Source organism: Zootoca vivipara, chromosome 10, assembly GCF_965207765.1.
Source record: "Zootoca vivipara chromosome 10, rZooViv2.hap1.1, whole genome shotgun sequence".
In the NCBI taxonomy this organism is placed as follows: domain Eukaryota; kingdom Metazoa; phylum Chordata; class Lepidosauria; order Squamata; family Lacertidae; genus Zootoca; species Zootoca vivipara.
In genome coordinates, this window is record NC_142593.1 from 923,949 (window position 1) to 946,631 (window position 22,683).

The 22,683-nt window shown below is 43.2% G+C and overlaps 2 protein-coding genes across 5 annotated transcripts in view; one reads left to right on the plus strand and one right to left on the minus strand.

Moving 5' to 3' along the window:
* KLF9 (KLF transcription factor 9) overlaps positions 1-22,683 on the plus strand; it is a 619,671-nt gene that overhangs the window by 408,740 nt on the left and 188,248 nt on the right. The gene's annotated exons all lie outside the window — the stretch shown is intronic.
* TJP2 (tight junction protein 2) overlaps positions 1-22,683 on the minus strand; it is a 77,371-nt gene that overhangs the window by 13,884 nt on the left and 40,804 nt on the right. For all 4 annotated transcript variants that reach the window (XM_088652769.1, XM_035099637.3, XM_060280043.2 and 1 more), the window contains 11 exons: positions 15,121-15,174; positions 12,388-12,512; positions 11,033-11,135; positions 9,619-10,195; positions 8,961-9,064; positions 8,642-8,795; positions 7,724-7,835; positions 7,507-7,640; positions 5,006-5,072; positions 3,722-3,872; positions 2,122-2,230 (listed from right to left, as the gene is read on the minus strand). In XM_088652769.1, the coding sequence (XP_088508895.1) occupies positions 2,122-2,230; positions 3,722-3,872; positions 5,006-5,072; positions 7,507-7,640; positions 7,724-7,835; positions 8,642-8,795; positions 8,961-9,064; positions 9,619-10,195; positions 11,033-11,135; positions 12,388-12,512; positions 15,121-15,165 (1,681 nt within the window). In that variant the 5' untranslated portion in view covers positions 15,166-15,174. The remainder of the gene's footprint in view (positions 1-2,121; positions 2,231-3,721; positions 3,873-5,005; positions 5,073-7,506; positions 7,641-7,723; positions 7,836-8,641; positions 8,796-8,960; positions 9,065-9,618; positions 10,196-11,032; positions 11,136-12,387; positions 12,513-15,120; positions 15,175-22,683) is intronic.

Genomic DNA, 22,683 nt, shown 5'->3' on the forward strand with positions numbered 1-22,683 from the left:
TTTGGGGACTCTCTTAGAAGACTGCTGCAGTCACCACAGAGAAACTACCAGACATTGTAGATTTGCAAATATTTTCCACAAGAATCTGCTGTGTGCAAATGACTGAAGAGCCATTAATACCTCAGGTTACAGACGCTTCAGGTTACAGACTCCGCTAACCCAGAAATAGTACCTCGGGTTAAGAACTTTGCTTCAGGATGAGAACAGAAATCGTGCGCTGGCGGCGCAGCAGCAGTGGGAGGCCCCATTAGCTAAAGTGGTATCTCAGGTTAAGAACAGTTTCAGGTTAAGAACGGACCTCCGGAATGAATTAAGTTCTTAACCTGAGGTACCACTGTACATGTAATTTTGACTTAAAATCTGCATGGAAATGAGAAGTTTTAATTATTTCTACTAACCCACTTTCTCCAATAGGTAAAGGTAAGATGCAGTAAAATCTTTAAATATGAACAGAGCAAAATGGAGCAGCTGACTACTGGTATATTTGCTGGTTACAGGTAGGTAGCCGTGTTGGTCTGGGTCGAAGTAAAATAAAAAAATTCCTTCAGTAGCACCTTAAAGACCAACTAAGTTTTTATTTTGGTATGAGCTTTCGTGTGCATGCACACTTCTTCAGATACAGTGAAATAGAAGTCCCCAGGCACTTATGTAGAGAAGGGGTGGGGAGGGGTGGGGATGGGGAGGGGAGATCACTCAGAAGGGTGGTGGAAGTGGGTGATTGACTGACTGATAGCTGTTGATGACCGAAAACGACTGCAAATGGTTTTGCATGAAAAAGCAAGGGTTGAGATGGCTGAAGATCGCTTATCATGTATAATGAGATAAGAATCCGATATCTCTGTTCAAACCAGGTCCCTCCATTGTTTTGAGCTTGGTGATAAGTTGTAATTCAGCAACTTCTCTTTCCAGTCTATTTCTGAAATTCTTTTGTAGTAAGACAGCTACTTTGAGATCTTGTATAGAATGTCCTGGGAGATTGAAGTGTTCTCCTACTGGTTTTTCTGTCTTCTGGTTCCTGATGTCAGATTTATGTCCATTTATCCTTTGGCGTAGGGTTTGGCCTGTTTGTCCAATATAGAGAGCTGAAGGGCACTGTTGGCATTTGATGGCATACACAGTGTTAGAAGATGAGCAATTAAATAGTCCTGAGATGGTATGTTGGATGTTGTTGGGGCCAGTAATGATGTTGTCCGGGTGTATGTGGCAGCAAAGTTGGCATCTGGGTTTATTGCAGGGTCTGGTACCAGTGTCCATGTTAAGTCTGGTGGTTGTATTATTGTGGGTGAGGAGTTGTTTAAGATTGGGTGGCTGTCTGTAGGCAATGAAAGGTCTTCCTCCCAGAGCTTGAGAAAGGGAGCTGTCATTGTCCAGGAGAGGCTGTAGATCTCTGATGATGCGTTGTACTGTTTTAGCTTGGGAGCTGTATGTGATGACTAGTGGTGTTCTGTTATTTTCTTTTTTGGGTCTGTCTTGCAGCAGGTTCTCTCTAGGTATCAGTCTGGCTCTGTTGATCTGTTGTTTAACTTCATCAGGTGGATATTTTAGTTCTAAAAAGGTTTGCTGTAGATCTCTTAGGTGAGATTCTCTGTCTGTAGAGTTGGAACAGATGCAGTTGTAACGTAGGGCCTGGCTGTATACGATGGATTGTTTGGTATGTTTGGGATGGTAGCTAGAAGCATGTAGATATGTTTGTCGGTCAGTTGGTTTTCTGTATAAGGTGGTGTCTATACGTCCATCCTGTATTTTTATAGTAGTGTCCAAAAAATGTATTTCTTGCATAGATTGGTTCATTGTTAGGTTGATGGTGGGGTGAAAGTCATTGAATGTCTGGTGGAAGGTTTCCAGGGTCTGTTGTCCATGTGTCCAGATAATAAAAATATCGTCAATGTATCGCAGGTACAAGAGAGGTTTGAGTGGGTAGGAGTTTAGGAAACGTTGTTCTAAATCTGCCATGAAGATGTTGGCATACTGTGGGGCCATGCGGGTGCCCATGGCTGTGCCGCTGATCTGGAGGAACAGGTCATTGGTATATTTGCTGTTCATCTACTACACTGAGACACACCTTGAGCTATAGATAAAAGCAGGAAGTACATAAACAAAAATTACATGCCAGGTGCCTACCATCATATTTGCTCTGGGCCAGAATTGTCACAATATCTCCTTTGGGAATTTCCAACAGGTACAGAACAGCATCCTCTCGAATGATACCTCTGAAATCTTGAGTGTTTACCTGATACAAAACCACCAAACAGAATTTAAGAGAATATTCCTTTGATACAGACCACCAAAGAGGAAGAAGCTGGTTTTTATAATGCCTTTGGGCAAAAATATTAATTTTAGCCAACCAACTTTACACATTTCTGTGTTTTATGGATGGGTTATATTCACTGAGGGCAGGAACATGTCAATCTCCCTCTCTGAACTGACTCAGAACCAACCATTTCTCTACTAGCAAGCACAACCAACTTTTAACCACTCTACTTCTCCCAAAAATAATGTTTTAGATGTGTAATTTGGGGTGATCAGACAAACTGTTTCAGAACAGTTTTCCTGTTACAAGAGCTAAGTGAATACTGCCTTGAATGAGGCTAAAACCATTGGATTGTATCCAGAGTAAACCCAATGAATCAATGGTCATGGCTAACTGGTTCATTTATTGCAATGGGTCTTATTTAAGAAGGATTTCATTGGATACTTAACCATGGTCAGCAGCTGCATGCTTTAGAACAGAGGTTGGCAACCTAAGGCCTGCAGGCTGGTTCTGGCCCAAATGGGTTCTGGATCTGGCCCACAGGCAGTCCAGAAATCACCACATGGTTCTGATTCATATCTTTGGGGCTGTGCCATTTTTTTTTCTCTCCCTGATGGCGGCGCTTCCTCCTCCTGGCTTCTCCCCCACCCTGCCTTTGATTGGTGCCAGAAGCACTGTTTCCCTCTAATTGGTTGCAGCTTTCTTTCCTCCTCCTCCCTCCCTCCTCCTAGAGCCGAGAGGAAGGGGCCTGGGCTTTGTTTGTGCCAGCATGATTGCTCGATGGCCCTCTCCGGCTCTCCCTTGGCTCACTGCTCCTTCTGCCGCCATGAGTGGTTCCGTTCTGAAACACCCTCCCAGGGTTCTGGGATGTATGAAGCCTTGTTTTCCCCGTTTTTAACTCCGCTGCTGAACATGTCTCCCCCTCCAAGACGGGAGAGCGGAGAACACGCGTCCTTCTGCAGAAGGAACCACTCGCTGCAGAAGGACGCGTGTTCTCTGCTTTCCTGTCTTGGAGGGAGAGATGCGTTCAGTAGCAGAGTTAAAAACGGGGAAACAAGGTTTCGCACACCCCAGAACCCTGGGTGGGTGGGTGTGTCTCAGAACGGAACAGATATGCTGCGCCGCAGAACGGAGAACCTTTGGAACTTTATTGTTTTTGATGGAATCTTTGGCTCCTGTAGTAACGAGAGAGTGAGCATGCATGCACACGCTCCGGCCCACAGCAAGGTTTGAGGGACAGTGATCCGGCCCTCTACTTTTAAAGGTTGCCCGACCCCTCCTTTAGAATGCCCGAAGAAGGCTTAAAGTTATTTTAAACTTTTTAAATTAGGAATCCCATCCAAGGTTTTGAAACAAATGCATTTACTAAAATATTGTTTTAAAAGAACTTTCATAGCTACTTATATTGAAATACAGCAATTTCTCCACTGAACCGTGCAAAAAAACAGTGCTATGCAGAACCATGTATACCTTAAGAATCTGGTCTCCCTCTTGTAGGCCTTCCTGCTCTGCAGAGGTACCTTCTTGAATTCCAGCAACAAATATTCCTACATCATTCCCACCAGCCAGTCTGATGCCCACGCTGTCACCTTTCTTGAACTTCACCATCTTTGTACCAGGACTTGAGAAAGAAAAGGAGTTTTAGAGATGATTTGAGTTGTGTATGAGCATTGACTGCACATGAAAGCTGAGGCAACAAGGTCCCCATGTGAAGACATCACCACCACAAACTTACACATTTAAAGCAGCCATGGGATTACAAAAGTATAGGGATTTCCACCACACTTACAGTATTTCATGTGCTGTATACTGAAACATAGTGGTAGGGGAAAAGGTTGACATAAAACAGTGCACACCTTGAGCTGGTAGTCAACTCTGTGGTCACCAATGGAAAAAGGCAGCCACAATAATGGGAACAAATCTGGCTCCCTGTGAACACATTCCATTGCATCCTAGCCTCGTTTTACACAATTGTGTCTTCACAGGCGTGAGCACTTGGTGGGACTGGACATTGTGAGCAGACACGGGATCTCGAGCTGCAGTGACCTGTATCTACAGGTCTGATCAGAAGCAGAGATGAAGAACTGCTGCTGCTGCTGCATGTCTTAACATGGTTAGGAGACCAGAAGTGCCTCAGAGTGTCTCAGAGCCTCCCTTCCAACTCAGGTGTGCAAATTCCATTTTTATGTATCTCCCTCTAAGAGATAATTATGATTAATATTACAGCTACTCCTGCAATTTCAACTACCATGGTTGGTAAAGATAAAGGTAAAGGGACCCCTGACCATTAGGTCCAGTCGTAACCGACTCTGGGGTTGCGGCACTCATCTTGCTCTATTGGCCGAGGGAGCCGGCGTAGAGCTTCCAGGTCATGTGGCCAGCATGATAAATCCGCTTCTGGCGAACCAGAGCAACGCACGGAAACACCGTTTACCTTCCCGTTGTAGCGGTACCCATTTAATTACTTGCACTTGGACGTGCTTTCAAACTGCTAGGTTGGCAGGAGCTGGGACCGAGCAACAGGAGCTCACCCCGTCGCAGGGATTCAAAACACTGACCTTCTGATCAGCAAGCCCTAGGCTCAGTGGTTTAACCCACAGCGCCACCTGCATCCCTGGAACCAAACCACAATTTGTAATCCTCTTTGGAAGTGAATTTTGCAAATTGTGGCTTTGGGTGAACTATGATTACACTTAATATTGATGCATACATATTTAAGGTATTAAAGTAATAGATGAAATGGAAAACCCATACCCATATATTGCTAGGTCTTCAGGACTTGGCTGAAGGAACGTTCTTGGGGCTGGCTTGGGCTGAACAACTGTATGTATTAAAAAACAACATGATGCAGACAGAATCACAGAACTAGCTTCCATTTTGTTTCTAAGAAACACAAAAGAGAGAAATGAGTAAAAAAAGAATTTCAAGCTATTTCTGCCCGAATGAGAGAAAACACCTTAAAGCTAACCCACAGGCGGTACTTGCATCCTACATTGCTAAGCAAAATAGACAAAAATATTTCGCCACAATGTTGGAGAAATTGTGGGAATGAAGGAACATTGTGGTGGAAATGCACATTGATTAAAAACGTCTGGTTAAAAATATTTCAGGAATTGGAACAAATTACATCTCATTCAATCAATTTAGATCCCAAAATAGCATTTCTTTCTATATTTTCAGATGAAGCAAAAAGTCTTAAAGACAAAGACTGAATTGTACAACTTATAACTGCAGCACGTCTTGCTGTTGCTAGACACTGGAGGACATTAAATGTGAACCTACCGTATATGAAGTTTGGTATGCTTATGTCTGGGAATTAATTCCGATGGAAAAGTTAACAGAACGGGTACGTGAAAGAAAACAACATGAGAAACTACATAACTTGGTCCTCCTTTATTACATATGCATCAAAGAAAGAACATGCATTTAAACCACCTAAGACACATGAGAACATGTGGAATGATATTTTTTAAACCAGCAACTGTAGAAATATTTTTTTTAGTTGATTATATTACTAATGTAATTACCTGGACCTAGTTGGGGCTGTTTTTTCTTGGGGGGGGGGGTAGGGGGAAACTGTATTTGTTTACTTGTATTTGATTATATGTTGCTTTTATATTTGAAGGCAGCCCTGTTTAGGGAGGCTTTTAATGTTTAATAGATTATTTTATTTCATTTTTCTGTTGGAATCCGCCCAGATGGGTGGGGTATTAATAATCATCATCATCATCATCATCATTATTATTATATTCAACAAATAAAATATTCAAAAAGAAAAAAAAGATTGTAATCTATCGGCAGAAATCATTAAAAGTATTCAATACCAGGAGACACCTGAACTATAAATTCCAAGGTGATACTAAATATGGCTAAAAAATTATTTTCCAACTATGTAATCCCCTCAACTAGGATTCTCTCTTGAGTTGGTTTACCTGAATATCACAAATCAGATCTCAAAGCCCAACCAGCCTTTTCTGGTACAAGTCTTTAATGTCTGTATGTTTAATACATTCTGCCAATATTAATTCTATTGTAACAGAGGAAGGAGAAACGTTTTCTTTTTACTTTTGCATTTATTTCACAAGCTCAGTTTCCTGTAGTGCCCCTCTCATTTACATTTACACGAAGTTTACCAGTAAAAAACCAAAAATGTATGAAACGCATACAGTTGTATTGGGCTGCCTCCAATGTCTGAGCTTATTTTCTGTTTTAAAACAACAATTGCTAAAAGACAAACTGAAAGATAATTTGGTATGCAGTTGGTGTGCTGAAAAAGACAAGCAGTCCTCTCTCCCATCTATAAAAGTAGCTTAGGGGAAGGATTCTTAATGCACCAGAGTAGATTATTAGAATATGAATCCCAAACCGGAATTAAGATTGCCGGAAGAAATATCAACAACCTCAGATATGCTGATGACACAACCTTGATGGCAGAAAGTGAGGAGGAATTAAAGAACCTTTTAATGAGGGTGAAAGAGGAGAGTGCAAAATATGGTCTGAAGCGCAACATAAAAAAAACTAAGATCATGGCCACTGGTCCCATCACCTCCAGATGGTGACAGCAGTCACGAAATTAAAAGATGCCTGCTTCTTGGGAGAAAAGCAATGACAAACCTAGACAGCACCTTAAAAAGCAGAGACATCACCTTGCCGACAAAGGTCCATATAGTTAAAGCTATGGTTTTCCCAGTAGTGATGTATGGAAGTGAGAGCTGGGCCATAAAGAAGGCTGATCGCCGAAGAATTGATGCTTTTGAATTATGGTGCTGGAGGAGACTCTTGAGAGTCCCATGGACTGCAATAAGATCAAACCTCTCCATTCTGAAGGAAATCAGCCCTGAGTGCTCACTGGAAGGACAGATCCTGAAGCTGAGGCTCCAGTACTTTGGCCACCTCATGAGAAGAGAAGACTCCCTGGAAAAGACCCTGATGTTGGGAAAGATCACAAGGAGAAGGGGGCGACAGAGGACGAGATGGTTGGACAGTGTTCTCGAAGCTACGAACATGAGTTTGACCAAACTGCGGGAGGCAGTGGAAGACAGGAGTGCCTGGCGTGCTCTGGTCCATGGGGTCACAAAGAGTCGGACACGACTAAATGACTAAACAACAAAGATTATTAGAAGGGAAAGCCTGAAGCAGTAGAAATGAAATGTACTTCCTAAAAACCGTCTGCGTTAACAACTGATCAGGTTTTATATTTCTATGAATGGAGCAGAAATTAAAGCATTTCAAAGTCAAGAGAGAGTGAAACTGACCTGGAGGATCGTCTTGGTACTTAGGTTCACTATTTGTCTCTGAGATTAAAGCAGCAGTGACATCACTGGTTGATCTAAAAGGCGTAGGTGTTGCTCCCATTTTGGAGAGTCTGCTGGCAGGATCTTCTTTTGCACTTAAAACAAAATCCACAAAGTTAATAGAAAAGTTGAGGATCTAGTAACTGTAACACATGTAAGTGAGACCACATCCTCCTACCTCTGTTTTTCCTTTAGCTTTTCGTTGGAAGAATGAGAATCTAAATCTGAATGGTGCAGCCTCCTATCATCCTGAGGGGAGCAAGACCTGTTTGACTCTATTTCAGAAATATCTGTTGAGAGAGGAGAGCATAAATGGTGAAACATTGGCCAGTGATTTTAACATCTACTGACTTTCAGCTGCACAATAAACATTTGAACATCCTTGTTGGTTTTATTGACATTACACTGGAGTGCCCCTCCCCCTTCACATAGAAGAGAGAGCTTTGGCTTAAATAAAGCAGGACCTGTGAGCTTAAGGCAGCACACAAGAGGTAGATGGGAGCATGGAAGGAACATGCAGGACCAATGTTCATGCTCAGCTACATAAACCGTCTTTAGGAAGCTGGGAAAGTTACATGCAAAGTGGCCTTCTAGCCACCAGATCCATGACCTTATCATCACTTAATATTTGGCACTGAATAGAGTTTTTTCTTCCCAGGAAAAATGCCATGTAAGAAGTGACCTTTAGTGAGCAGCCTGCACATGCTCAGAGGTATTCTCCTTCCCAGCCAGCCTATGGATACAACAGAACAGCATGACCAATGAATGCAATGGAAGTGAAGAAACCTGGTATGAAAAACACATTTTGTGGCATATTCTTAGCTCATATTGGCCTTGGCTTGGGGCAAAGGAACTCACCCACATGCCTTGCCTTGACTCAAAAAAATTGGTCACACTTCAGACCAGTTACAGGTACAGATTTCCAAGTCTCAAAATCTGTACCACAAAAAACACACGAGCTTTTACACTTAGCAACTTTTGTTTTCTGTCTAGCTGAGTACATTTTTGTGAAAGTATATTTTTATTTATTCTGTCACATGCTGCAAATAAATTCTTAAATAGGAAAGTGACTTTAGCTCCGCTTCTAAGCTCTCACCTTCTATTTCTGACTCGCTGTCATGCATGGAAGGAATGTTGATTAGGGTTTGTTTTCTATCCCTTAGGACAACCAACTGGAGTTTTCCTCTTGATTTCTCAATCAATTTTCTGGCATCAAATAAAGACATATTCTCTGTCACTGTACCATTGATCTGGATGTGAGACAAACATATTTACTTACACTTTCAGCACAAACGGTTCTGACAGACCAGTTCAGAGCTGAATCTCCATTCACTAATTGCAAATGGACAGAACTTGCAAAGTGCCCATCTCCCTCAAACCATAAGAAATTAAGGGCCCTTAATACAAAAACATACTTTGAGAATGATGTCCCCTTCGTGCAAATTGCCATCCTTGGTTGCAAGCCCGGTGCTGGTCATTTCTTTGATGAAAATCTGACTTCCAAGTCGAAGGCCATATTCTGCAAGTGGAACAATAAGAGACAGTTTGGCAGTTTGGCAGACGAAGCATGCTATATGCCAATGGTTTCCAATATATGCATGTGGAGGGAGCCATCAATGGCATTTGGTCTTTCTCAGTGGATTGGAGGACAAAGGGGGGACCTGAGCAATGCAGCTGTGGCACATCAGGCCAAATAGAATCTACTGGCCAGGTAACGAGGGTCACCAAGAGTTTACATATAGCTACTAATCTGGCTGATTGCCTGGGATGCAAAAACAAGGAAGTATCAAGTGCCAGGGCAAGGTATGACGAAGGGCTGGCAGGCAAGTTCAGCTTCATGGGTTCCCGATTTGACCGAGTTCCATGCTAGTTTGTGGGCTCCTAATGTTGCACTGTCTCCTGTGTCTACTGGCAATAGCCTGGTGACATAGACAGAAGACCCTGGAGATCATCTGAGAAACATTCAGAGTTTGAGAATGCAAAAGACTGAAGGAGAGAACGAAGGGGAGGGGAGGTAAAAGCAAGGAGGAGGCATTTATTTCAACCTCCCACCAAAAGATGCCGGGCACTTGCCTTCATTTGATCTGCTTTTTGTGAGGAGAACATTAACTGGCCCACCGGGGTCTTGATGTGCTCCATAGTCATACTGAGGTTGCAATTCGGGGGAAGGGCTGCGGGAATTAAGCCGGTCTCTGCTCCCGCTCTTGGCTTCCCTCTCACGAGGGGCTTCAAGACGGGTTCTCCAGTCGTAGTCTCGGTGCACACTCCGATCACCACCATAGCGCCGGTCATATTCATCCTCTCTATCCATGCTCCTGCCTCTGCTTCGGGGTCTTTGGTATTCGTGGTCCAAGCTCCTCTCTCTGTCCATGCTCTGGCCACGATTTTGATCGCGGCTGTAGCTGCGCTCTCTGCTGTGCTGGCGCCCCAGGTCACGGCCAGTCCTGTAGCCCCGGTCCAGGTGGTCTCCCCAGCTCTGGCTCCGGCCCCCATTCCCACTATACCAACTCCTTTCACTGTAGCCACTTCGAGTGCTTCTGCCATCAAACTCAGCACGGCTATCCATAACGTCAAAGGGCCGGTAGTCGTAGTCCAGAGAGGGGCTTCTTCTCACAGCTGGGAGCTGCACTTGGCGAGGTCTTTTAACTATCTGTTTGCAAAACATGAGAAAAATTTGTAAAAGCCACAATCATTTTACATTCAGCTGCAAAAATAAAAATAAAAATCACTATGTTTGCAAAACAAGGATGCGGGTGGTGCTGTGGGTTAAACCACAGAGCCTGGGGCTTGCCGATCAGAAGGTCGGTGGTTCAAATCCCCATGACGGGGTGAGCTCCCATTGCTTGGTTCCAGCTCCTGCCCACCTAGCAGTTCAAAAGCATGTCAAAGTGCAAGTAGATAAATAGGTACCGCTCCAGGGGGAAGGTAAACGGCATTTCCGTGCGCTGCTCTGGTTCACCAGAAGCGGCTTTGTCATGCTGGCCACATGACCTGGAAGCTGTACGCCGGCTCCCTCGGCCAATAACGTGAGATGAGCGCCGCAACCCCAGAGTCAGTCATGACTGGACCTAATGGTCAGGGGGCCCTTTACCTTTATGTTTGCGAAACCCAACTTAGACGCAATGCAGCACAGCACTTCAGCCAAGCTGGCGAGCAGCATTCCATGCAGCTGCTCCATAGTTAAGATGCCAGCAGAATGCCCACCTAAACAGCAGGTCACTGGTGCAGAAAAAAGCCTGTGCACTCACTGAGCACCTTTAAACATGGAAATCAGCTTCGCAGGTAAGTGCTTTTTATAAGACATCAGCATCTCTACAGGAGGCCTGAGAAATCTCCTCCCTTTCCATTAAAAATAATACAGTTTTTGTCTACCAAAGCTCAGGTCTTTATATTTCAGACGTATTAATACTCATTTTAAGTGCAGAGTGGCATTAACTTCTCCTTGATGATAGAATGTAAATACTTCTGCAAATACATGTTAACTTACAATGGTAGCCACTTTCCCACTTTTCCTTAACTGCTGCACAGCAAAAGAATGGGCCACATTTTCCATGGGTGTATTATTAACCATAACCACTCTATCGTTCTCTCTGCAAAACAGAAGCATGTTGTCAATTAGAAAATATTAACATCGATAAAAAAGGGTGGGGTTTGTTTATTGCCTTTATATCCCTCCTTTTTCTCCATGGAACTCAAGGTGACTTACATTATTCTCCCCCTCCTTATTTATTCCCCACAACAACACTGTGAGGTAGGTTAGGCTGAGCATGAGTGAGTGGCTTCCTGGTTGAGTGGGGACTGGGGTCAGTCCAGTCCTACTGCAGTGGCAGAGATCCATCCAGCCCTCTCTACTCAGCTCAGTCAAGAAATGAGGACACGGAAGCCATGAGAAGCCCCCCCCCCAGGCCTTTTCCTATGCTGCCATTCTTAGTTCCTGAGCACATAGGGGGAGAAGACGGGGCTCTGCAATGCCCCATGGAGATCCCTTTGTGTTCAGGCACTGCAGTCAGAGCAGTACTGAACTGAGCTCGTTTATCTCTACAGTGACATTATGTTCCATTAAATTCAGTATAAGACAAATGATATTTGCTTAATAACATAAGCAATGTCTCATTATAGTTATAGTTCAACATTGCTGGAAAGCTGAAGATTTCCTCCCTTGGTTGTTTTACATTTAATTGTCCTCACAACATATTCCCAGAGCCTAATCCCATAGACATCAATTTCCAATGACCAAAACACAAGCAAGGAAATGGAACGCATGAGGCCTCTCAACATCTCCCAGCCCTAATGCCAGGGCTCCTTGCTCAGTATTCACCACTATCCTGGTGGCAGAGAGTGACATTTTCTCCTTTATTAAACTAGTGTAGCTGTCATGAATTTGCTAGTCTTTCCCAACCAAGTGCCCTCCAGATGCTCTGAGTCTGGACTATCCCACCAGCCCCAGCCAGGACATACAACCAATCATGGAATTCTGAAGTTTGGGATCTAAAGGCATGGATCTGCAGGCCAACGCAGATGCTAGGAAAGCGGGACCAGCATGAGCCTTGCTGCCTACATAACAAACATGCAGTTCCTGTACAGCATTCCCCTGCCTCCTGAGATGCTCTTGTCTGGATGCATCCCACAGCTGAGCAGGGATTTTGGTCAGAGTCTAGTGTGCTAGCCACTATGCAAGGTTGCCTAAAAGTAAAGCTATCTAAGTTGGATACAGCCTCATAGATAAAAATGGCAGGATCAAATAATTGCACAAATTTTGTGAAATCTGTACCTTTGTGTTTTGCAAACAAATTATCAGAGCAAAGAGAGACAGGCGCTACTGCTATAAGCACATTTACTTACTGAAGTAATCCATCTGCTGGGCCACCTGCAAGGACATCTGACACAACTATGGATGTTTCACCATTTTCAAAATGAGGGTTGTCTCTGCCACCAGAAACTGCAATCCCAAACCCTCGCTTTGAGTCCTAAAGGGAAAGGAGGGAGGAAAAAACACTCATATTTTTTAATACAAACAGCCACAATATAATTTGAAATTGTTAGAATACATTACCAAGACAGAGGCTAGTGACTCCCAAACTCCCGCCTCCGCCGACTTGACCTCTTAAAAATTGCTCAGGGACTTCTGGGAGAGAGGAATGGTGATTTGGCTATCTTTCTGTTAGTTGCCACTGACAGAATATAATTATGTGGTGATTGATAATAGTCAGACAGATAGTCTGGCCATTAAACCACTCTGGAGATAAGGGTGACCTGGAAGTTAACCTCGAAATGCTTAGATCCAAGCTGCTTTTCTGCTGTCTGAGCCTCACAGCTTGGATGGGAGTCAGAAAAAACTGGCAAGCTGAGGAGTAATGCCATCATACCTAAACATCACGTAATCACCTTTTTTTAACGAACAGTAAGTAAGGTAAAGAATCGCACATTTCCTTTTCAAAACATCTCCAGAACAAGGAAACTGTAAAGAGACACACACACACCCCACCTGCTGGGGAAAATCTACAACGTGAAAATCTGTAAGTACCATCTCCTGTTGTTGAGAAAACAGAAAGGAAACTGCTACCGTAAGAGTGTCTACTCCAAAGCAAAGTGAAAGGCCTGATTTATGGTGGACAAGAAAGATTAAAACGGATGATAGGAACCAATGTGAAAAATCTTTAATCCTTTTTCTGCTTCCTGTCACTAAATAACTGGAGAAACTGGAAGTTAAGCAGCCTTCATGAAGAAGGAGCTTTGAGATAAGGTAACGGTAAAGGTAAAGGGACCCCTGACCATTAGGTCCAGTCGTGACCAACTCTGGGGTTGCGCGCTCATCTCGCATTATTGGCCGAGGGAGCCGGCGTATAGCTTCCAGGTCATGTGGCCAGCATGACAAAGCCGCTTCTGGCAAACCAGAGCAGCACATGGAAACGCCGTTTACCTTCCCGCTGTAGCGGTTCCTATTTATCTACTTGCATTTTGACATGCCTTCGAACTGCTAGGTTGGCAGGAGCTGGGACCAAGCAACGGGAGCTCACCCCGTCGCAGGGATTCGAACCGCCGACCTTCTGATCAGCAAGCCCTAGGCTCAGTGGTTTAACCACAGCGCCACCTGGGTCCCTCATTGTGAGATGAGACACAATTGCAAATGCAGTTTTAAGGGGAAAATTTTAAAGTGGATTGAGGGGATACTAATATGCAGAACATCAAAAGCATCCAGCATGGCAAAGGTATTGTTGGATCTCCCAGTGACGGTATTGTTCAACAGTTGATGGCTGAAGAATAAAAAATGATTGGATCAATGTTTGAGCAAGAAAATGAGCCAGAGGGATCTGAAGTGGAAAATGGAAATGGGGAATATTCAGAGGCTTCAGAACAAATGGATGAAATGTTGGCAGGACTGGATCATGAAATAATTAAATTGAAGGAAGCAGTTGCTGCTGCTGAAATGGAAATGACTTCCATACAAGAATTTGGAGAAGGAGAAGATAAAATCACAAATGGTGATATGGAGAATTATTTTGATATGGTGCTGATGGAGTTGAAAGCAAAAAAAAAAAAAAGCTTGGGGAAAACTTCAGTCCTGGCCTTTCTTCAGCTCTAGCAGAGAGAAAGTATTTTGCATACAATCTGGAGCAAATTCAGAGAAGGATGCTATTAAAATTATGAAAAAAGAAAAAGAAAATGGAAGGTTCTAGAGGAGTAGATTGTAAACACAACAGGAAATGGAACTGAAGAAGTGAAACTGGACATGAACTAGTGACTATATAATGAAAAGAAAAATCATGGAACATTGGCCCAATGTAGAGTAGAGAGACTTTAAAATTGTCAAGGACGGAGTAATTTATTATTATTCAGTATGGAGTAATTGTGGGAATTAATGGAGGTAAAGTTAAAATAAAAAATATGGTTGACATTTAACAACAACAACAGCAACAACAAACAACATCATCATCAACAACAACTGGGATCTAGGGCTGGGCAATGTTATCAATACATCATCGAAAATTGGTTGGACGTCCACATCCTGGTAAAGGTTTCATAATTTTCGACACAGTGATATATTGCGAATCATGATGTGCACATGTGTTATGTAATAAATTGTGATGTGGGAAAAACCGTGAAGCCGGTCATCGCTTCCTGCCACCCCTGTTGCTCTGTACTATATACAGCTGTAACAATATGTTAAAGGTAAGTAAAAATGTATCAGTTTTAGACCCCTAAGTAGTAGCAGATGTCAGGACATTACCCTGGTAACATTACATGGTTACATCCTTATTTTAGACGTTGTTATATAGTATGTTATATATTAGTATATCATGGTGATTGTGAGCTCTGAAATTTAAATATTTTAATAGTTCTACAGAAATGAATTGCTGTGAATTTAAATACACTGCTGGCGCAAAAATAAAAATGTAAGAGTGGAACAAACTATTTAGCATAGTTTAACAGTTCTAATTAACAAGCTTTAAAATGTTTCACAAGGAAAAATTGATCAATAAGGTTAATGGGTTATGTCAGATTTACTAACACAATGGCACATGCAAAAAGGGGGAAAGGGACTGGGGGGGGGAAGGACCAGAAATAACCTCTCACCCTTTGTAAGGTCACTGTATACTGTTCCCATATCAGCTCTTCCATGCCTGGGGCCTGTTGGACAATGAAAAGCAATAATCAATAGAACATCACAACAGAAGACAGTCCTCACAAAATTAAGAACATACACTTTTCAAAGTCAGTATCAAACAGCAGGAATGTTTTGCAGTCATCACACTGCAGTGCTTTAAAAAATGGACATTAATTAGCCAGAAACTGAATAAAAAATAAACACGTTTGAAGAACACAATTTTGGTTGGGGAACATGAAGCCCTTTCTGTGTTTTTTATCTGTATGCACAAAAAGGAAACCACACTTGAGAGAAATAGCTCACATCCAGATCTTTACATATTTGTGCCCGTGGTACTTGTTGCCTGACAAAGGACCAATCTCAGTAGCAGGGAAGCACATGCCTGAATGTAGATCACTTGGATTAAATTTATCATGATGGAAAACCCTAAGAGAAACTGCTACAGTGAGGGAGAAAAGTATTTGATCCCCTGCTAAATTTTCCTGTTTGCCCTCTCACAAAGAAATGACCAGTCCATAATTTTAATGGTAGGTTTATTGTACCTGTGAGAGACAGAATAACAGCAAGAAAACCCCCAGAAACCCAGAAGACGAAAGTCAGAGATTGATGTGCAGAGGGAGGGACAGAAGTTTAATAAATAAATAAATAATATATGCTCTGTGTTATTTTATTAATATTACTAGCTGGCCCGGCCACACATTGCTGTGGGTTTTTGTGTTAAATGGACCTTTAGAGTCTCCCTTTAGAGTCCCCTCACCTGCCCTGTCCCAACCCTGACTCTCTTACTGTAAGTTTCAAAAATAAGACACACACACCCAACGCATGTTCCTGAAAATGTCCCCACCCCCCACTGCTTTGGCTGACTCAGGGTCCTACCTCCCCCCTCATGGCTATGTGTTTTTCCCACCCGCCCTTTGTTGTGCCGCATCCCTGTGAGCCCCCTCCCCTGTGAAAGGCCCATATTCTGTTTGGTTTTGCCTGTGGCCTACTGGGCAATGTTTGGCTTGGCAATGCTGCGGCCTATTGAAAAAGCTGGGCCTTGTTGCTGCAAAAGGACTAGAGGGAGCACCAAGGGAACTTTTGAATAACATGACCTCTAGCTCACATTAAACCGGGCATCCCCAAACTGCGGCCCTCCAGATGTTTTGGCCTACAACTCCCATGATCCTTAGCTACCAGGACTGTCCTATCCCTGGCGCCGTGGCATGGAGATCGCTCCGGCACCCCCGCCCAGCGTGCTTTACCGTGCAGTGCCCTCCTGCCGGCCCCGCACCACCGAGACTATCCCTAGAGCCGGGCCTGGATCTTTAAGATGTCTAAGCCCTAACCATATAGGGCTTTAAAATGCAATTAATGATGACCACATTGAATTGTACCCCAAAATTAATCTTAAACCCCTCTCAAAACCTGCCTACTGCGTTCCGTACCAGTGCAGGTTTTCAAATGCTTTTGGTGACAGTTCCATGTACATAAGGCAGCATGTATAGGAAGCGCAAGTGCATTTTGACTGAACACACTTATAGTCCTCCACACACATTCAGGGTTTCCAACAGTAAAACATTCTGCTAAGCCATCTTATGATTCCCCTTCAGACCACCCTTCTCAATGTAGGAAGGCTGAAGGAGATAGAAGAAGGAAAAGAAGAAGAAGGAGGAGGAGGAGGAGGAGGAGGAGGAGGAGGAGGAGGAGGAGGAGGAGGAGGAGGAGGAGAGAGAATAGTTTGGATTTGATATCCCGCTTTATCACTACCTGAAGGAGTCTCAAAGTGGCTAACAATCTCCTTTCCCTTCCTCCCCCACAACAAACACTCTGTGAGGTGAGTCAGGCTGAGAGACTTCAGAGAAGGTCACCCAGCAGCTGCATGTGGAGGAGCGGAGACGTGAACCCGGTTCACCAGATTACGAGACTACCGCTCTTAACCACTACACCACACTGTAACCCCCACATCCCCTCCCCCACAGATAGTGCTCTCATCCTTACTATGTGCAGCATAACCGGATGCTGCCATGATAGTCTCTTGATGTGCCACCAGAAATAGGGGTGTTCCTACAACAGGACCACCATCCATGGCGCCTGGTGAACCACAGGGCAGTCAATTGGTGCTTTCTAAGAGCGAAGATGCTGCCCACTGCCATGCGCTCTACGTGGGGTGACCTTTGAAGGTGCCTCAGAAACAACAACTAATCCAAAGTGTGGCAGGTAGACTTGTGACTGGGAGCAAATGTCAGGACCATACAACACCTAAAGGCTCTACACTCTACACTGACTCTGGTATGTTTCTGAGCACAATTCAAAGTCTTGGTGCTGACATTTAAAGCCTCAGATGGCCTTGGCCCTGAAGACCTGAAGGAGCGTCTCCACCCCCATCATCCAACCCCGACATTGAGATCCAGCTCTGAGGGCATTATGGCAGTTCCTTCTTGGCAGCAGTAGTAATAGTAGTAGCAGTAATAATTGTAATACAGTGGTAACTCTGGTTCCGAACTTAATTCGTTCCAGAGGCCCATTCATAACCTGAAACCGTTCTTAACCTGAAGCACCACTTTAGGTAATGGGGCCTCCCGCTGCTGCTGTGGTGCAATTTCTGTTCTCATCCTGAGGTAAAGTTCTTAACCCAAGGTACTACACTTCCAGGTTAGCGGACTCCGCAACCCCTAGTGTTTATAACCCGAGGTACCACTGTAATAATAGTTCATTTATTATTTCTACCCTGCCCATCTGGCTTGGTTTCCTCAGCCACTCTGGGCAGCTTATAGTGCATATAGAACATGGAAAACAGGCTGTGGAATGCCCTCCCATCAGATGTTACGGAGATAAATACAACTTTTAAGACATCTGAAGGCAGCCCTGTATTGGGAGGTTTTTAATGTTTGATGTTTTATTAGGTTTTTATAGCTGTTAGAAACTGCCCAAAGTGCCTGGGGTATGGTACAAATAATAAAGATGGGAGTGATACAAATAAAATCGTCGTCGTCGTTGTCATTTCAATCTGATCAGAGTTCAGATCCTCAGCAGATTGATTGATGCAATAATAAAAACATCCTGCCTCGAGGTAAAAAAGCCCCCTACATAAATTACAAGTTCAATATATTCTCTCTCACACACAGAGCTACTAAAAACATTTCAGAGATCTTTTTAATTACTATAATTACTACTACTGTATGGCAGCTACATATATACTAATAGGATATTTTCAGTAAGAAAAATGTTTTATTGTACTGGAAATGAAATGAATAGATTTCTACTCATGTTCAGTTACTTGCAGAATTTAAGAAGTAAAGATTGATGAATACAATGTTTAAATACTTTTATTTTTTACTTGTGAATAAAACTACAAATTATTTCAAATTAGTTTGAACTATCTGTGCCTCGGAAGAAGACAGGACAGTCAAATCTTCCTTGGAATGGCATGCATCAAATTGTTACAAAGGGGATGCTTGGCTTTTGAATGCTGGTATAATCAAGCTAAGAGGAAGCAGCTCTTAAGGTCACATTCTGTGTAGGATATAAAGTGCAGCACCAACAAAGTACGGGAAGTTCACCTTGGGAGTTCACAAGGCACAAAAGCCATCTGCTCTGTCCTAAATCTCTAACTCATAATCTCTTTAACATCATAAAATTTACAGCTGTTTGTTGTTGCCGAGATACTAACCAATGCTGACAGATTAATGGAAGGAGCAAAATGAGTGTGGGGGCTGGGTAAGACCACAGATGTTGTAAGTCACCATCTGAAGACTTCAGGCTGTACCAGAGATTAAATTTTGTTAGAGCAAGCACAGAACTCCAAGTATATCAGGAGCCAGTGAACCTAGCACACATGTTGCACTAGGGCTGCAAATGCATCAAGAGACAGGATAAGGGAAGTGGCACCTATTCCTGAGGAGTAATGAGTGTATCATTTTAGGAAATGGCAAGAAATGTAATATGAATACATTAATTGATTGCACTGTCACACAATTAAACGGGTGAAGATATTACCAGTAATTCACCTAGCACATTCTATTAAGCCTACATTAAAAGAAGAATAATTATTTAATAAACAATCTTCTCAAGCACAATTTTACACAGATTTCATGCTAATTCATTCTAATTAGAAGACTAATGTGATGATGAGCTTGAATGACACAGCAAGCAAGCAAGCTTCCCCCAGCCACTCGGAAGGCATGGAAATCAGGGAGCCACTTAATGCTAAACTATTTGAGACTAAAATAAAGTACAACAATGTTGAAGGTAGTCAAGAATCATGTCTTCTTCCACATTTTAAAACACAAAATCTTAGTATGGATGAGACAATAGGAAATATTAATGGTATATATTTTTCAAAGATAAACTCACATGCCATTTTAGAATCCTCAACTTTTTCACAGCATGTAGCCACATTCGTTGCAGAGCTTGAGCTGTCTTCATTGTGGCACAATATAGTCTGTTAAGGGACTCTAACATCCCTGTCTTTTCATCAGGTTCCACCACTCAAACATTGTTATGTAATTCTAATACAATTGTGCCCTACATACTCAGCCAATCCTGCCTTCATTTCACACAATGACATATTAAACCCATAGATGTACAAATGGCAACACATCTACTCTACTCCCAAAACAAATGTCACTATCTTAAAACAGAAAATAAACAACCCAGTACCGCAATTTAATTCCTATTTAAATAACTTGCTGGTGTCACCACTAGGCAAGCATCAACATACAGTCTCCTCCCCATCCCCAAAGAAAATGCAGAAATGTGAGGAATTTGCAGTTACAGGAGAAGTATTTGCCTGATCTGTAAGCAGCATTTAGGACACAGACTTTGCTTATTGGGGCATATGCCATTTGGCTGGCCTCTGCAATCACAGCTTTAAAGCTACTGGGGGAAAGAGATGAGAGAAGGACAACTCCGTACTGTAAACCATCTCAGCTCCCATGTGTCTTGCTGCTTGGTCCATCTCAGGCTTCCCCTTCTGACCTTCTCCCATCAGAGGTGAGGCAGAGGGGATGCAAACACCTCCAGTATCTTCCTCTCTCCACAAGAGGCTCCCACAGCTGCTGTGCAAACCTATAGCTCAATGATGCCACCTCCTGGCTTTCAAAGCAGGAACTGGAAGAATATCGGAACAAGGAGAATGCTGCCTTGCTTACCGCACTACCTCAGAGTTTGCATGAAGAGGAGTGTAAAAATAAATAAATTAAGATCATATATATACCTAAGCAAACAGGTGCACAAAAATATAAACCACGTGTCTGGAGCAGCATAGTCCTGAAACCATTTTGACTCCCAAACTGACCAAATGTTTCTCTGCAAGGAGGGAGGGGGTGAGGAAACCTCCCCCTTGTCTCAGGAATTAAGTGATTACCATCTCAAAGGAATGGCCAGACCACCAGAAAAGGCATTATCAGATAACCTGGCAGACAGGAAAACAACAACATTCAAATTTCTGTTGTAGACTGCCTTTTCTGTGATGTAGGTATGATGTATCTGGGGAGTGGTCTTGGGCTACACCCCTTCTGTGATCTATGTATGAGGTTTCTGGGGGTGGTCTTGGACTCCAGGGCAGGCAATTTAAAATGTCTATATAAGAGTGGGCACACCTTTGTTCTGGGTCCTCCTCCTTTCTCCTGCCTGGAAGGGGAGCACCCTGTTGCAAGAGTTCAATAAAGAACAGGCTTACAAGCTGCTTTGCTTCCCAATATTCCCTGGTTGGCCTCTGTTATTTTCTCCTACCGATGGAGAACCTGCAAAGGACTCTATAAGGGCTCTTGTATACCCCGTAAGGGCAGATTTTGTTTACAACAGATGGCGACACACGAAGGGACCATCGGTTGCCCGGTATCTGGGGGCGAGGAAGGACCAGCGCGCACCAGGCCATTTGCCAGGAGGAGCCACCAGTCCTCCAGCGATCCCAGGGTCTGGAAATAACTGGAGTTCCAACGGGGCTAACCAGAGGAAGCAATGCTTGATCAGGCCAGCCATAAATTAGTAAAAGATCCTGGGATCACCAGGAGCAGCACATGCGGACGTGGGCGGGATTCTCTGAAACACCCAGCAACCAAGATTCTCAAACTCAACTTTTCTATATCTTTTGCCCTCACTCCCAGTCTTCCTGGCAATAGGTAGCTAGGAGGGGGAGTGGAGAACAGGAGAAATGGGGTTCTCCAGCCACCCTAATTGTCCTTAGAGAGGCAATTAACTGCAAGGGGAGAACCCCAATCAAACCTCTCATTCCCTGTCATTCTGACACCCAAGGGAACCTGAGATCTGAAACTTTTCATTTTCCCCAAGTAAGATGCCCCAAGGGCTGGTCCAAGTGGCCAGTTTTGATAGCAGGCGACTTGGGCTCTGTTTCAAAATTCTCTTTTTGTACTATCGTAATCCAGCTGCACCTGCAGCACCAAGATCCAAGAGACTGGTGCGCGTCAGAACGCAATCGTCTTTGAAATTTCTTTCCGTTCTATCTGGAGCACCCTAAGTTGGCACTGGACTGCCAGGACTCCTTTCCGTAGCATGTAAGAGGCAGAAAAGGTTGCTGAGACCCCATGGTAAAGGGAGGGAGAAGGAATTTGTGCCACGGATACAGTTAGTAGTCAGTAAAGATGAACGACTGTCAGGTCAGGAAAGACCTGGGAAAAGGCTAGCACATTTTTGTTTTGTTTTGTGGTTTTTTTGGTTGATCAAGTGAAGAAGCTTTATGCATATTCTTTGCTGCTGCTTTTAAATGACGGTGTGAAGCTCATTTTCCTTCTGCCCTCAAATTGTAGCTTCATAACTCATTGTTTTTCGTAATGGGATCTGAATGGCTCCTTAATTTAAGCAGCTTCTGAATTTACAGAAACACACTGAAAGGCAAGGGAACAGAACTGTTAATTTATGACACAAAAATAGATAAACCCTTTAATTTGGTGCTGAATCACTCACTACTGGTCATATCGGCAGTTACTGTGAATTTGGAGTAATGCCAATGGCCAGTGTAAATTAAATTGATTGGCCACAGCTGCTACAGAAGTGATGGGTGTTAAAACAGCAAATGACCTATAAACTAATTTCCCACTAGATGGTGGTATTAATCAGCTATTTGACAAGACAGAGGAAAGCAAGGAACACACTCTCTCTCTCTGATACAGTAATTGGAAAGCAAAACATCTTTTTCCATTCAAATTCTTTTTACCAGATTCACTTAAGTCTTAAAACAACAGATAGGAAGACAAACTTCTAAAAACCACTAGTTTGTGCACACTTCCTAGGATTTCTGCAGCTAAGTATCAAATTTAGAATGTTCATGTAAATTCTCTGGGGATTCTCTTTAAAATGTGTGTTTGTGTGTGTGTGTGTGTGTGTGTGTGTGTGTGTGTGTGTAAAGCCACCATTTGAACAGTAGTATCACTGTCCACAGCAGATACTTTATGGATAAGGCAGATTTCTCCAATTCTTTCATCATTACATAAACAAAGCATGACTAAGCAGGGTCTAAAAACATGAGACAGAATACTATTTTTAAACTCCTCCTCCTCCTCCTCCTCCTCATTTGATGGGGCTTGTACAGA